General features: G+C 35.7%; 2 protein-coding genes across 3 annotated transcripts in view; both read right to left on the bottom strand.

Annotated features, from left to right (window-relative positions):
• Positions 1-2,254: 2,254 nt before the first annotated feature.
• Positions 2,255-5,996, bottom strand: LOC131153345 (protein BRICK 1). The gene is made up of 2 exons (XM_058105595.1): positions 4,719-5,996; positions 2,255-2,477 (listed from the first exon to the last, which is right to left on the bottom strand). The coding sequence occupies exons 1-2, from the start codon at positions 4,849-4,851 to the stop codon at positions 2,356-2,358; spliced, it is 255 nt and encodes an 84-aa protein (XP_057961578.1). The 5' UTR covers positions 4,852-5,996; the 3' UTR covers positions 2,255-2,355.
• Positions 5,997-6,147: 151 nt separating this feature from the next.
• LOC131153336 (probable cytosolic oligopeptidase A) overlaps positions 6,148-13,190 on the bottom strand; it is a 35,087-nt gene continuing 28,044 nt past the window's right edge. Inside the window, exons 12-17 of one of the 2 annotated variants that reach the window (XM_058105583.1) lie at positions 11,005-11,122; positions 8,681-8,840; positions 8,543-8,574; positions 8,336-8,401; positions 6,865-6,936; positions 6,148-6,365 (exon numbers count right to left, since the gene is read on the bottom strand). In XM_058105583.1, coding sequence (XP_057961566.1) covers positions 6,279-6,365; positions 6,865-6,936; positions 8,336-8,401; positions 8,543-8,574; positions 8,681-8,840; positions 11,005-11,122 — 535 coding nt within the window. In that variant the 3' untranslated portion in view covers positions 6,148-6,278. Of the gene's footprint in view, positions 6,937-8,335; positions 8,402-8,542; positions 8,575-8,680; positions 8,841-11,004; positions 11,123-13,190 lie in introns of both variants that reach the window. The other variant, XM_058105572.1, reaches the window with a different exon arrangement.

The following is a 13,190-nucleotide window of genomic DNA, read 5'->3' as shown; positions in this document are numbered from 1 at the left end:
CTTACCCTGATCATGGCAGTGTCACTGTTAGGCATTGATACAAGTTTCGCTGCTCGTCACCTTCTGGACACCCCTAATCCAGCAACAGCACCACCACCAGCAACAACACTGCCTTCAATTCCATCACTTCCCAGGCCGACAGGGATTCCTCCATTGCCGGCTATGCCAACACTGCCGAAAGCCACATTGCCACCATTGCTGACTACTCTGCCGACATTTCCAACAGCCCCAACTCTGCCAAAGCCGGCAGCAATGCCACCTTTGCCCAGCACCCAATTCCCTACTCTTCCAAACCCAACACTTCCCACTCTGCCCACCACACCCAAGGTCACCTTACCTCCATTGCTGGCTGCTACAGGACTACCCTCTATTCCCACTTCAATTCCAACCACAATTCCCAACATTCCAATCACAATTCCCACAATTCCTTCCCTTTCCCCACCCCCATCGACCGCTAGCCCTTGAGGCATGCATCTTTGTCATAGATTTATTATTCAACTCTTCACAGACTGGTTGCTTTGGATTCCTAGTTAGCTACTAGCTTGAAGTACTTTTGAATGTATTGAAGTCTTGAGAAATCTTGGAATTGTCCATGATTTTTATTATTCTTTGAATGAGCTTTGAGTGAGTCCACATGTATTTGTTTTCTTTTGGAGTGGGTATCGTCATTGTTGTCATTTCTATAAATCTGATTTTCATTTTTGTCATAACCCCTCACGAATTGGCTGTTGCAGCCATATCTTCTCTAATAGAGGAAAATCCAAATGCATAGAAAGTGGTACAACAGACTACACAAATGATTGAAACAGACAAAACAGATGGCAAAATGGCCGAGAAACCTCATACCAAATACTATAGTAATAACATAGAAGATGTAGTTGATGTGATGATGATGTTGGACCTTGTGCATCATCATGATGATTATATGATATCAAATCTTAGCCAATGTTTATGCTTGAAATATACTTGAGAAATTGGTGGAAATTTGGAACTATAGGGGTTTGCGCCCGTTGTGGACTCCCTAACATAAAACTAATTAATTGAGTCAAACAAGTGTCAAAATTTCAACAAAGAAAAAGTTAATTCTATATCCGCATTTAGTAAGCATGTCAGAAACAAACTTAAAACTGTATGAATTTCGACAAAATTGTACACAAACATTGCTTCAAAATTTGTTCATAAATCTACGTACTAGTGTACCACGTTTAAAGTTCATGCTCCCAATGCAACCAACTATATATTTCATTTGCCCTTCATCCACATTTAATCAAGCTAAAGGGTTTTCGGTATGAAATGCCATAATAAATGCATGCACACTCAATGAAGTACGAATTCTAGTGCCAAATTGAAAAAAAAAAAAATTGGAGCTCAGTACAATCATTGCATTTTGCATGCATGGTCCTAAATAGAGAGATCCATGGACGGCATGAACTAGACAGTTCTATCACTAGTGATTATCCTTATCATTGCCCCAGGCTAAGAACGATAATGAAGATAATTTCAACCACTCTTCATGAAGATTAGACCTTGGGCTAAATCTCAACTTGGGTATATAATTCTCTGGAAACTAAGGTGCTAACAGTCCCCTTTCATGCATTAATATACAAAAATGTTGGACCAGGTAAAGATAATGAGTGGTAAGATTTCAAGAGAAGAAATGGAAAAATTCAAAAATAAATGGATTTGCAATGAATAAGAGGTAGAACCAATGAAGGAGAGACGAGAAAAATCACCTGAATTGTCGAAGGCTTTCAGCAATTTTGAAAGACTGATGATAACATGGGTAAATATTGATATGATTCTGCTTGACAGATTTACGAGGAAAAAGGGGAGGCCAAGAACACATTGGTCAAAACATGACAATGGTTGCCCATCATTATACAAACCAATAGTATACAGTAAAAAAAAACAAGAGGAAAATATCCAAATTGTTTAATACTGAGTGGGTGGGAGAATGATTAATCAAAAGTTGCATAAATCTCATGAAAACCTTTCATTAACAATTTCGTAGTGTCATTCAACAGTCAATAGTAATGCACATGTAGCTGTTTTCATAAACATGCCAAAATTCTTATTCCAAATCTGTAGAGGTAGCTTAAAGACCTAAAACATAGCAGACACCCTTTTCAAATATTCTACATGCACATTAACTATATGAATGTATTACTGCTTTATATATATATATATATATATATATATATATTTTAAAGAAAAATATTGAAATAAAATTACAAAAGATACATGGACATCCAACTTTCAAAACTGGGTTTTAAAACCAAGTATTCTTTTCACAAATGTAGATAAATTTGTGCTTACAGATAAAGTACTTTATACAATGACATGGTCCAGTAAGCATCATGTAAAAAGTGATGGGTTCGCCGATGCAGTACTCACTTGGACTTCAAGGAGCTCTAAACGACGCTCCAGGGTATCAAGCTTCTCATTCAATGATGCCAATTTGCTCTTTGTTGTAGCCTCTGAAAAAGAATTCATGACATGATTAGTGAATTCACATTTGAATCCCTGTATCACACAAAAGCTTACACTACTTGTAACAACTTTGCAAAAGTGAAATTAAAATCAATCAAAGTTCAAATCCAGGTCAAGTACCACAGTAAAACAAATATACTTTAAATAACAAAACACAGGCCACAACCAAAAACTATCAGGAATGAAAATTCATAATTTTTTTTCTGAAGTAATGCCATTGAAGACCAATTAACCAGTGTCAACTTTAAGAGGGCTGTTAGATTATGAGTCGAGAGATGGTGAGTTTGAGATCGTTTGCATTTTCAATTGTAGAAAAATGCAAATTCAACCAGATCAAGGTGCAGAAATACAGTTTCAAAAATCCAATGTTGCTATATAATATTGAAGAAATGATTCTTCAGCTTCAGGATCAAAAAACGCAGATTCAGGTATGGAAGCAACTTTAAAGGGAGGGGGAGGGGCAAGGGGAGGGGGCAGGATATCATATCAAGAACGATTTGAGATCGAAATTGGATTGAAATACATGGGTAAAGAATGAGCTTGAACTACATGATTTTGGGTGTATGAAATTCACCTTGAATTTTACATAAATTCAAATACATTCTTCTAAATGTTACCCCAAACTTTGTATTTGTATTTGGACTTCCCAAATTCAAATACACAGTACCAAATTCCGGTTCCCAAACAGATCAAAATTTCATTCTAAAAGTAATGCCATTGAGGACCAATTAACCAGTGTCACTTTCACTGAGAAGGATCTTGAGAATGGTAATCTGAAAATGGTCCTCAGTCTGCCCTGCATTACAGATTTGACCCGACCCAATATGTGTTACAACCTACACATATTTTCTATGTTTGGAGGATTTTCAGGCAACTATATTCATTTTTTGTGAGTTTAGGGGTATTGGGAATAGAATTTGAGCCAGAATTATCATTACTTGTATGCCACTCTGAGTGAGCTTTCTTTCCTCCGTCACCTGTGGTCCCCTAGAAATGGACCTCCAAGCCAAACCACATCAATCTTGGGTGTTTTTGTGTTGCTTCATTTTTTTTTTTAACTTAGCTGCATTTGATTTTGCCCACTACGTGATTAATCTCTACTTTTTGAGCATTTTTGCATAAAGTGGCCATTCTCAAGACCCAAAAGTTGCAAACCCAGGCTATATAGCCAAGACTTTTACCATCGTGAAACTACATACTGCACCAAAATTAAGGAAGAGAACTGTTTCAATTCCAAATAAACTTATGCTGCATTTGGGAGCATGGATTTCGGATCTTGGATTTGGATTAGACTAGATTTGAATAAATTTTAATACAATTTTATATTACTTCTTATTCAAATCCAATATAAATCTAAATATAAGGCCTCTCCAAACATAGGATTAGAACATCACGACTATGCGGGAGGCAAGTTGCAACTATGACTGCAAGTCAGGCTTCATCGAGCAGGATCAAAAGCCAACTTGTTCGCTCTTAAGTTTGAGTGAACAGAACCACAGTTAATTAGGGCTCAATTGAACCTGCCAATGTTTGGAATATTACTCAACCCAATAGAGTCCTGATAAATTGGATCACAGGTAAGGGGCTCTTACAGAGAAGAGGTTCAGGACAAAGCTAGTGTAGGCATTCTTACAGCCATGGTGGAGCAATGGATCTGCACTTGAGATTTAACTCAGACAGACTTGACTAAGGTTGCATGCATAGGTTTAACTCTCAAGATCTTATAGTACATACAAAACACAAATATAATCCTATACTATTTGGCCCCAACTGTATTCATAGGCTCAACTTCAAAAATCCCAAAAAATAAAAAATAAATAAAAATTAGTGCTTGCCTATAATTCAAACTCATTCTCCCCAAACTTCACCAAACCAATTGAGCCGAATGTTTTTGTTTTATTACTATCCTCGGACAGAAAATTGGAAGGAGACAATCAGGGAATAAAAGGAGCGGAATTACAATTATCAAGCAATTAACCACATTCACTCAGTTTTGTCGCTGTCCCACCAGAAATCAAGTCATAACAAGACCACAAATCCCACCATCTAGCATTTGGTATGAACTTCAGGACTCTCCCGGTACAAAAATTTCTGATTCTTTTTTTCCCAAACTAATTACAGTACAACGACACAAAATCAGAAAATCCAGATCCTACCACACCAGAAAACAACAGCAGAGAACAAATAAAATAAAATCAAAGGGGGGAAAAAGGAGCGAAACTCATTACCGAATTGGACAAGGAAATCGAAAAGGCGACGAACATTGAGAGAGATGTGAGAGATGAACTCCCGGTTCTCCCAATCCGCTTGCACTGCTATACCCACATTTACTGCGTTCGTGATTCCTCCCGCCCTCGCCATTTGCTTTGCCGCGGAGAGAGAGAGAGAGAGAGAGAGAGAGAGAGAGAGAGAGAGAGAGAGAGAGAGAGAGAGAGAGAGAGAGTATTCAGATAAGAGAAGAAACTGAAGAGTAAGAAGCAAGGGAGGGTGAGCATTGAGCAATGTTCTTGAACTTTGAAGCAACTCTTACCATCTTAACCAATACAGAGTTCAGATTTGGGTTTTGCGTATTATAATATAAAATTATATTAAATTTTTCAAATTTATATTAATTTAAATATAAATTTAAAGTTTAAAACTTGTGGAATGAAATATTAATATTTAATTAAATTAAATAAGTGATTACATGATTAATACTTAATACTTATTATTTCACATGTTCATCTATCTAGTATTTAATTCTTTTTTGTTTGACTCATTGAAAATTTGGGCTCGAATCACAAGATGAGAGACACCTTTATCTTTCATCCTCCTTACCTTCTCTAAAGGCAACACCTTAATCTAAATTTTTAATTTTTATTTATTGAGATATCTTAAAGAGATCATAATTTGTAGACAATAATTACATAATAGTGAGCCTTACAATTTTGATTTAATTGTTTTAACTTAAGAATTTATTTTTAACTAAAGTAGAATTCATTATCAAAAACCAAGTATCTAACACAAATTAGATGCATAGTCTCATGAAGGAACAAGACTTTTTAACATGGGTTGATGTTTGGAAATATATCAGGAAATATTGTTAACATGGGTTGGGAGAAAATGATTATGTAAGAAATATTTTTGCATAATTTATACAATTATATTTCATCATGTTATATTTTAAACACGTGACAAGTCTCAAAAAAAAAAATTATAAAACAAGAAAGAAGAATTTAAATGACGTTGCGATTGTGTTTGTTTCTGCCGTATTCAGGATTGATTTATTTAATTACTTCACATATTGGAATTAAAATAAGTTTCATAAAAAAATAATAAAAAATAAAAGACACTAACACCCTCTAGGGCAATTAGCTCCCCCAATGAATTCAAAAATTTAAGAACCTTTCAAGCAAGAATCTCCCTGACGAAAAGATACAAATGTCCTTACATATTTTACAAAATGATCATTTTTAAAATAAATATCTACCTTTTCGTCAAACCTCAAAAAGGATATCTTACATTTTTGAAACCTCAAAAAGGTGTGTAATATTTTTTAAATCTTCAAAAATAATTTATTTTTTTATCAAACCCCAAAATAGGGGAGCACCTTTTTGCCTAATAAAAAAGAGAGGGAGGGTGTGCAAAATTAAATTTATGATTTGCAACGATATGTGAAAAAACATTAATAATTTATGATAGGTTTGTGAACATGAAATTCTAGTCTGGATTACGACTTGTATTGGGAAAACCAAAAAGAAAACGAAAAGCATGTCATCAAAGAGATTGTGAAAGGAGATCCTTAGAACTCATGCAGAGGCCGTGACTGGTAATAGGCCGTTGTGCCTGAGCAGTGCCTCCGGAGAAGGTTCACGCCCACGGAATTCCACAAATACCTGTTTTCACAAAAATCAACTCCGCATGCTCAGAAAGAGAGATCACATTAATGGGCAGTCGAAAAATGTTAAGAAAAAAAAAATCCATATTTTTATGTTTGATCATCAAAAGAAAGTAAATAAATAAATAATATACTAAATCTATGAACAAAATTTTAATTTTATACATCATTAATATTTCATTTCTTAATTTTTAATTATATTATAATAATTTTTTCTTTTTGATAGTGTTTAATAGAAAAGAAACATATATAAATAAAAATGAGTTGCTTCCTTATTTTCTATTCCTTCAATTCTCCAATCAAAATCTTTGATCTAAACGAACCCTAATTAAATCTGAACAAGAACACCGCAGATATTTATTACTTAACATGAATCAAAACTACTGCAGCATATTCCCGGAAAAAGTTGGGGCAATCAAAGCATCTCCAGCAAGAAATTTATAGAACAATATTAACAGGAAATATGGAAACATGTACAGGGGTTTATCATGTCTAACCTCAAGAGGCTCTTTTCCTCCTCCCAAAGCAAGTATGGTTTCTCTGAACCTGTGACCTGTCTTTTCTACAGCCTGTGGGACATGACAGATAAATAATTTTGGAAAAATATAAGGGTAAATATCAAAAAATATATAAGACCAACAGTTGACGAGAAAATGACTCTTTCAAGTCTTCCATATGCTTATCAAAATATATATACATACGTACAACAATAATTATTAGAATATGGGATGTTTTAAATTTTCTTATAGAAAAGGCAAAAAGAAAAGAGCATATTAGCGATGACATGCTATAAGTTGTCTCCTAGCATGTCAACGCTAATATGCTCTTTTCATCCACTGATTGCTTCGGACTTCCATTTTGAAGGTCTCGGTTCAAATGAACAAACTACAAAGTAAACTCGACAAAGCCACATTTCACAATTAGTGGGACTTCATAAACTCTTCTTTCACTGCTTGCCCCTATTCTACGCACAATTTTAAGGGGGCACAACAGGAAAAGGGAGAGAGGGAGGGGGGGGGGGGGGGGAAGAAGAAGAAGAAGACACAAATGAACAAACTACAAGTCAACTAGACAAAGCCACGTTTCACAATTAGTGGGAATTCATAAACTCTTCTTTCACTGTTTGCCCCTATTCTACACACAATTTTAAGGGGGCACAACAGGAAAAGGGAAAAGATAAAAAATTAAAAGATGCACCAAAGCAGAACAAGACAGACACAGACAAGTAGACTCATTTAAACAGCAGCATAAATAGTATGGCCCAAACAATTTCCAATGGGACATATTCCCATCACTTACTACAAAGCCATTCCATGATTCAATATTATTTGTTAGTGATTTCAATTTCCATGATTGAAATACATAATACAATGCAATACATATATAAAATGGATCTGCCTTGAGTATAAATAACGCTTTAATTAATGCAATAACTTTCATATATGAAGCTATCACATGCTATGTGTCATGGTCCCACATCGGATGTGTACTAAGGAGATCTTAAGCTTATAAGGATGGTTTAGACTCCTACTATGCGAAGCGCCTTTTATAGGACAAATCTGTGAAGCCAGTATACCAAAGCGGACAATACCTCACCGGAATTAGGTCCAGGACCGTTAATATACGATATTAGAGCTAACCCAGGGATACTATCATGTGGGTGGATCCTACACAAAGGTATAAGCCACTCTAGCGAGGGCGTCAGAGATCGAACGAGAGAACCTGTCCTATCATGGTCCCACATCAGATGTATACTAGGGAGATCTTTGGCTTATAAGGATGGTTTGGACTCCAACTATGCGAAACACATTTTATAGGACAAATCCGTGAGGCCAGTGAGCCAAAGTGGATAATACCTCATCGGAGTTTGGTCTAGGACTGTTACACTATGCTTTGAAACAAATCAAGTGAAATAGCTCAAAAACACTAGAAGGGGCAGTCCATTCAGACTGGCCCTTCAAACAATACCTTCTTGTCATTCAACCCAGCATCCTCGAAGGCTGAGAAAGCATCTGCAGACAACACTTCTGCCCACTGAAAAATTAGAACACTTTTGTCAGAAAATACTGGTAAAAAGAAATGATATGGAAAGCAGTAATACATAATATGCCTGCAGTTCATTTATATACAGCTGCATTGAGGGAGAGCAGTGGAATAGGAAAAAAAATATATTACCTTGTAACTGTAGTATCCTGCTGCATATCCACCTGAGCATGAAAAAAAAAAGTTGGTGAATGAATAATTGGCAAAAGCAAAAGTTCTGCAGACGGAGCAGAAACACTGAAGAAAATCCTGAAAATTCAATAAGAATACCAGCAAATATGTGGCTGAAACTACAAAGGAATCTGTCCTCTGGCAGGGGAGGAATCACTTGTGTTTTTTCAGAAACCCTATGATCAACATCATAGATGGATTCTGAGCCACCGGGAACATACTCAGTATGCAGCTTCAAGTCTACAGTTGCAAATTTTATCTACAATATTACAACACGATGGGAGAAAACTATTAATTGTAGCATTCATAGAACTGAAAATTCAATTATTTCACCCCTAATTACTACTTTGCCCTGCATCCAAAATTGACATAACTTGGTATATGTGTAGACATGCTACAATTTAGAATGAAGCCATTTATTAAACTAAATAGGGCAGCACAGTGGTGGGGATAGCCAGGATAAACTGTAAGTGCCTCAAGAAGCACAGCTACTTGATTCAAACCCAGGGCCTATGTGGACCACCTCACCCAGGACCGTGGGTAGGACTACTACAGCATCCAAAGTAGTCAAGCTAATTTACAGCATCTTCCCCATTACTAAAAGAAATTAAGTCGGATATTCTTTACAAAAAATTTGAAGGTTAACAAATCCCAAGTTGTGTATCACAAAAATTTGATGATTGAAATAATACTACCTTGTGCTATATAGCACAGACTCAGTTATAGCTGTCGGCTTTGTGTGTCTAGTGTTGGGTTTGCCTATTTCATGAATTTTTCATGAATAAAACCAAGCATTGGATATAGGTACTCTAGCATGAAGTGAAAGATCCAAATAGAATTGCTCGTGTGATATTATGATATAGTTACAACTTGCATCTGGAATACGTTGTATGCACATGGATACAGGACATGAAAATGATAAAATATGGGCACATGTACTCAGATTTTTGAAAAAAAAAAATATCATGGACACTCCAGGGACACATCAATAAATCGTAAGTATATGCATAAACTAAAACTACACAAAAGCGGACACATAAAAACTCCATCATCTTGTCCTTCCATATTTTTTTTTACTTAACAATTGAATTCCTTTCCTAAATAAATCAACAGTTTGGATGCATCACCAAACATTTGATACGTCTGTCACCTACACAACATTGAAAATCTATTTGAAATTCCAAATGCATATAAGGCAAGTTTAGCATATATTCAGACGTCATACAAGGTGATTGTGCCATGGACATGTGTCACGGTCCGCCTTTTTCACACCGTTGTGAAGGGCCGTACGGCGCTAGCTAAAGCACTCTTGCTTAACTAGCCAGCCTATTGTTTACCAACATTCATCCACGAAGCACTTTCACTAACATTCAATCAGATAGCAGCGGAAATAATAATCAATTCATGAAAGCCGTGGCCACCAAGCAGTAAATATTGAAGCAAACGTAATTCATTAACAAATCCTCCGTTGACATGTTGTACTTAGCGAGGGAGGCAAGTAGGCTAAACACATTGACAATTGCTAGTGAGTTTTACAATGACTGATGAACACTCACCCTCCCCTAAAGAGCTTTCTGGGCCATTCTCACTCTGGCACTAGGAAACATCAAAGCGACCGAGGAGTCATACTGCCTTATTTGGCTTACAATGAAGTAAATACTGGAAAATAACCCTACACTAGTATTTACATGATGGAAACCCATCCCAAACACACGAGGCAAGCGGTCACAGGCAAGCATAATGCCCTGAACAAGCTTAGCTCGTGACAACATGCAAAGCTCCACTCAGAAGTGCATGCTGATGTCAATTTTTACACTAGACAACTGAAGGCCTTGTCACCAATAACGTGACCTCCCCTAACTTTTCCAAAATTAAAATGTGCTCGTTTCAGAGTCTCAAAATGTTCATAGCTAAAGTAGCAAATATATTGTGGAATCTACTGAATTTAGTTACCGAGAAAGTACAAATAGGCAAAATCACAAAAACACCAACTGACAGTCCAAATCAGACCATCATTTCTTAGATCCTCCAAGCAAAACATCAAGTGAAAAAATGAGCACCACAAGAATCAATAGCCAGGATAGCCACACTGTCCAGGGTGTTGAAACACACACTTCTGCATACATGTCCCATCCTACGCTACAAAGCCTCAATATCTAGTCTAGAGATAAATCATTTTCCAAGGAAAGAGTGTTGCACAAGAACTTTTTCTGCAGCTAGGAATGATGCACAAAATGGATAGAGCTAAAAACAGCTTAAGTACTTTCAGTGTGTGAATCATCTCAACACAAGGACATGCATAATGGAACTCCTAGGGAAATCCCAGACATGTCCTCATTAATAAAATCAAACCACATCAAGAACACAAAAATATATAGCTTAATCAAAAAGAAAACAAGCAATAACACTCGCATAACACTAACCTGGCGAAGACTTAAAGAACCTGCACGAAAGGTCCTGGCAGCAAGGAGCTTCAAAAACACATCTTCAGGAAGGCTCTCACCAGTTTCATAGTGCTTGGCAATGCTCATCAAGGTATCCCTGTCGCATCCATTAAGGAAAAACCAAAAAAATTGTGAATGCTGTCAAGAAAATTCCATGAAATGCATGTACTCAACTACTCATGAAACTATCCAAGAGAACAAGGGCCATTCCATGGTCTTAAATTTCCACAAAATTTTTCAAAATTCCATTTTTAGTTTCCACTATACACCACTCTTGAAATTGAAACAGCTTTCAATTTCAATCTTACAAAATTTCCATAAATCATCTGACACTGATCACGATTGCAAAAATTTGATGCAAATTTTTGAAATCTTAACTACGAAATGAAATTTCTCTGAAATTAAAAATTGAGATTCAAATTCCCCCAATACTAAAACTAAATATAGTACCATTTTATAAATTTTGATAGAAATTTTTAGGATTTGATATTTCTCACACAAAATTTTTAAAAAAAAAAAAAAAAAACAATAGTTTCATTAAATAAATCAATTGATTTGGGCAATTCTGAGTGTTTAAAATTTAAACAAAGCTTTGATAATTTTGACAAATCTTCCATCATGTTGTAAGCCAATGTCAAACATATAAAGTTCCTTTTAAGATTTGGTAATTTGAAATTGTTTCTATTAACATGTTAGCCAAACTAGGGCTGCAATTCAGCTGAGCCGAGCCGAGCCAAGCTTTAGCATGTTCAAGCTTGGCTCACTCAATAAATGATTCTTTAAAAATGAGCTTGAGCTGGGCTTGTTAACTAAACTAGCCGAGCTCAACCTTGCTCATGTACAGATCATTTATTAATCAAGCTCAAAACAAACCTAAGCAAGCCAAGACTAATCTTGTTAAAGGTTATTTAGTCTTTTAGTATTATTATTAAGTGTGTTAGTATGTTTATTAGTGACAAGGTATTATGGTCATTAGAATGCATTTGATTTGTATTATAAATAGAGGGAGAGACCTATCTTCAAGTTAGGTCATTCACTTAATCAAAATCTCAACGTGGTATCAGAGCTGCTTACCAAGAGGTCCTAGGTTCTAGCTCATTACCCACGTTTATTGTGTGGTATTTAAAAAATGATTGTATTCCCTATAAGAGTGTTATCTATCAAGTGTTTATCTCTCTACAAGCTGTCGAGCTGCACTTGCAGGGGAGTTTTAAAGCTCGATATACATTGTTGGCTCACAACCTAACGACTTGAACTTTTTGGTAAAGTGATAATCTAACATGGTATCAATCATCAAAGCATGATCCAACCTAGACCCTATCACACTCGGCCATTATCAGAAAACACCCTCCCACTGCTGCACTTCTTAGAACCACCTCAACCCTTCATTATTTCACACAACCAACATATAGCCAAAAACAAAACCCTCTAAGATATAACCCTACAAAATCCCATAGCCGGAAACATCCCCACACACCGCTGCAAGCCAGCCGACTTCCGGCAGTCCTGATCCACGCGCTGGTGCATGTGAGAGATTCCAGCCACCTTTTTCTGATTTTTTTACTCCATCATGTTCTAATTAATTCCCTAGACCATATTATGCTTTTTGGTTCAAAATTGTACAATACATTTACATTTCGACAATTGAAAAAAAAAAAAAAAATCACATTTCATGTGTATGCTTTCCTTGGGGAAAAAAAATGAGTCAAGAAATATTAAGGGAAGGAATCGAGAAAAAAATAAATAAATAAAAATAAAACTGAACTTATAATGTTTATCAACAATTAAAAAAACATTATATGCATATTCTTTCATGAATTAAAAAGAAAAAAAAGTTAACTTTAAAAATGATAATAATTGAACAATATAATTTTAAAAAAAAATTCTTTTGAATCTTATCAACATAGCAAATTGTGAGCATGTGTTCTACCCCTCAATGGTTGAGCACTATACTCAAAAAATGAAGAATGGTTTTGTGAAAGCAACATATGACCTAAAGTTCTCCTCTTTTTTAAACCAAAAGTTCTCCCTTTTTTTTTGGGGGGGGGGGGCACAAAGAAACTAATGTGGACGAGGAATGGAAGCTAATCATGTGAAAAAATAAAAATTTTAATTTTAAAAGGGGCTTTTAAACAAGTCAAGCTAGTCAGGATATGATAAGTCTA

This window comes from Malania oleifera, chromosome 1, assembly GCF_029873635.1.
Source record: "Malania oleifera isolate guangnan ecotype guangnan chromosome 1, ASM2987363v1, whole genome shotgun sequence".
Lineage (NCBI taxonomy): Eukaryota > Viridiplantae > Streptophyta > Magnoliopsida > Santalales > Ximeniaceae > Malania > Malania oleifera.
This window is presented reverse-complemented; position numbering and strand designations above follow the sequence as displayed.

Bases quoted from the DNA above. Each gene is read 5' to 3' on its own strand.
- LOC131153345 (XM_058105595.1), bottom strand. From the start codon at position 4,851: ATGGCGAGGGCGGGAGGAATCACGAACGCAGTAAATGTGGGTATAGCA. The intron at 2,478-4,718 runs GTAATGAGTTTC...ATTCTTTTTCAG, and splicing joins CGATTTCCTTGTCCAATTCG to AGGCTACAACAAAGAGCAAA.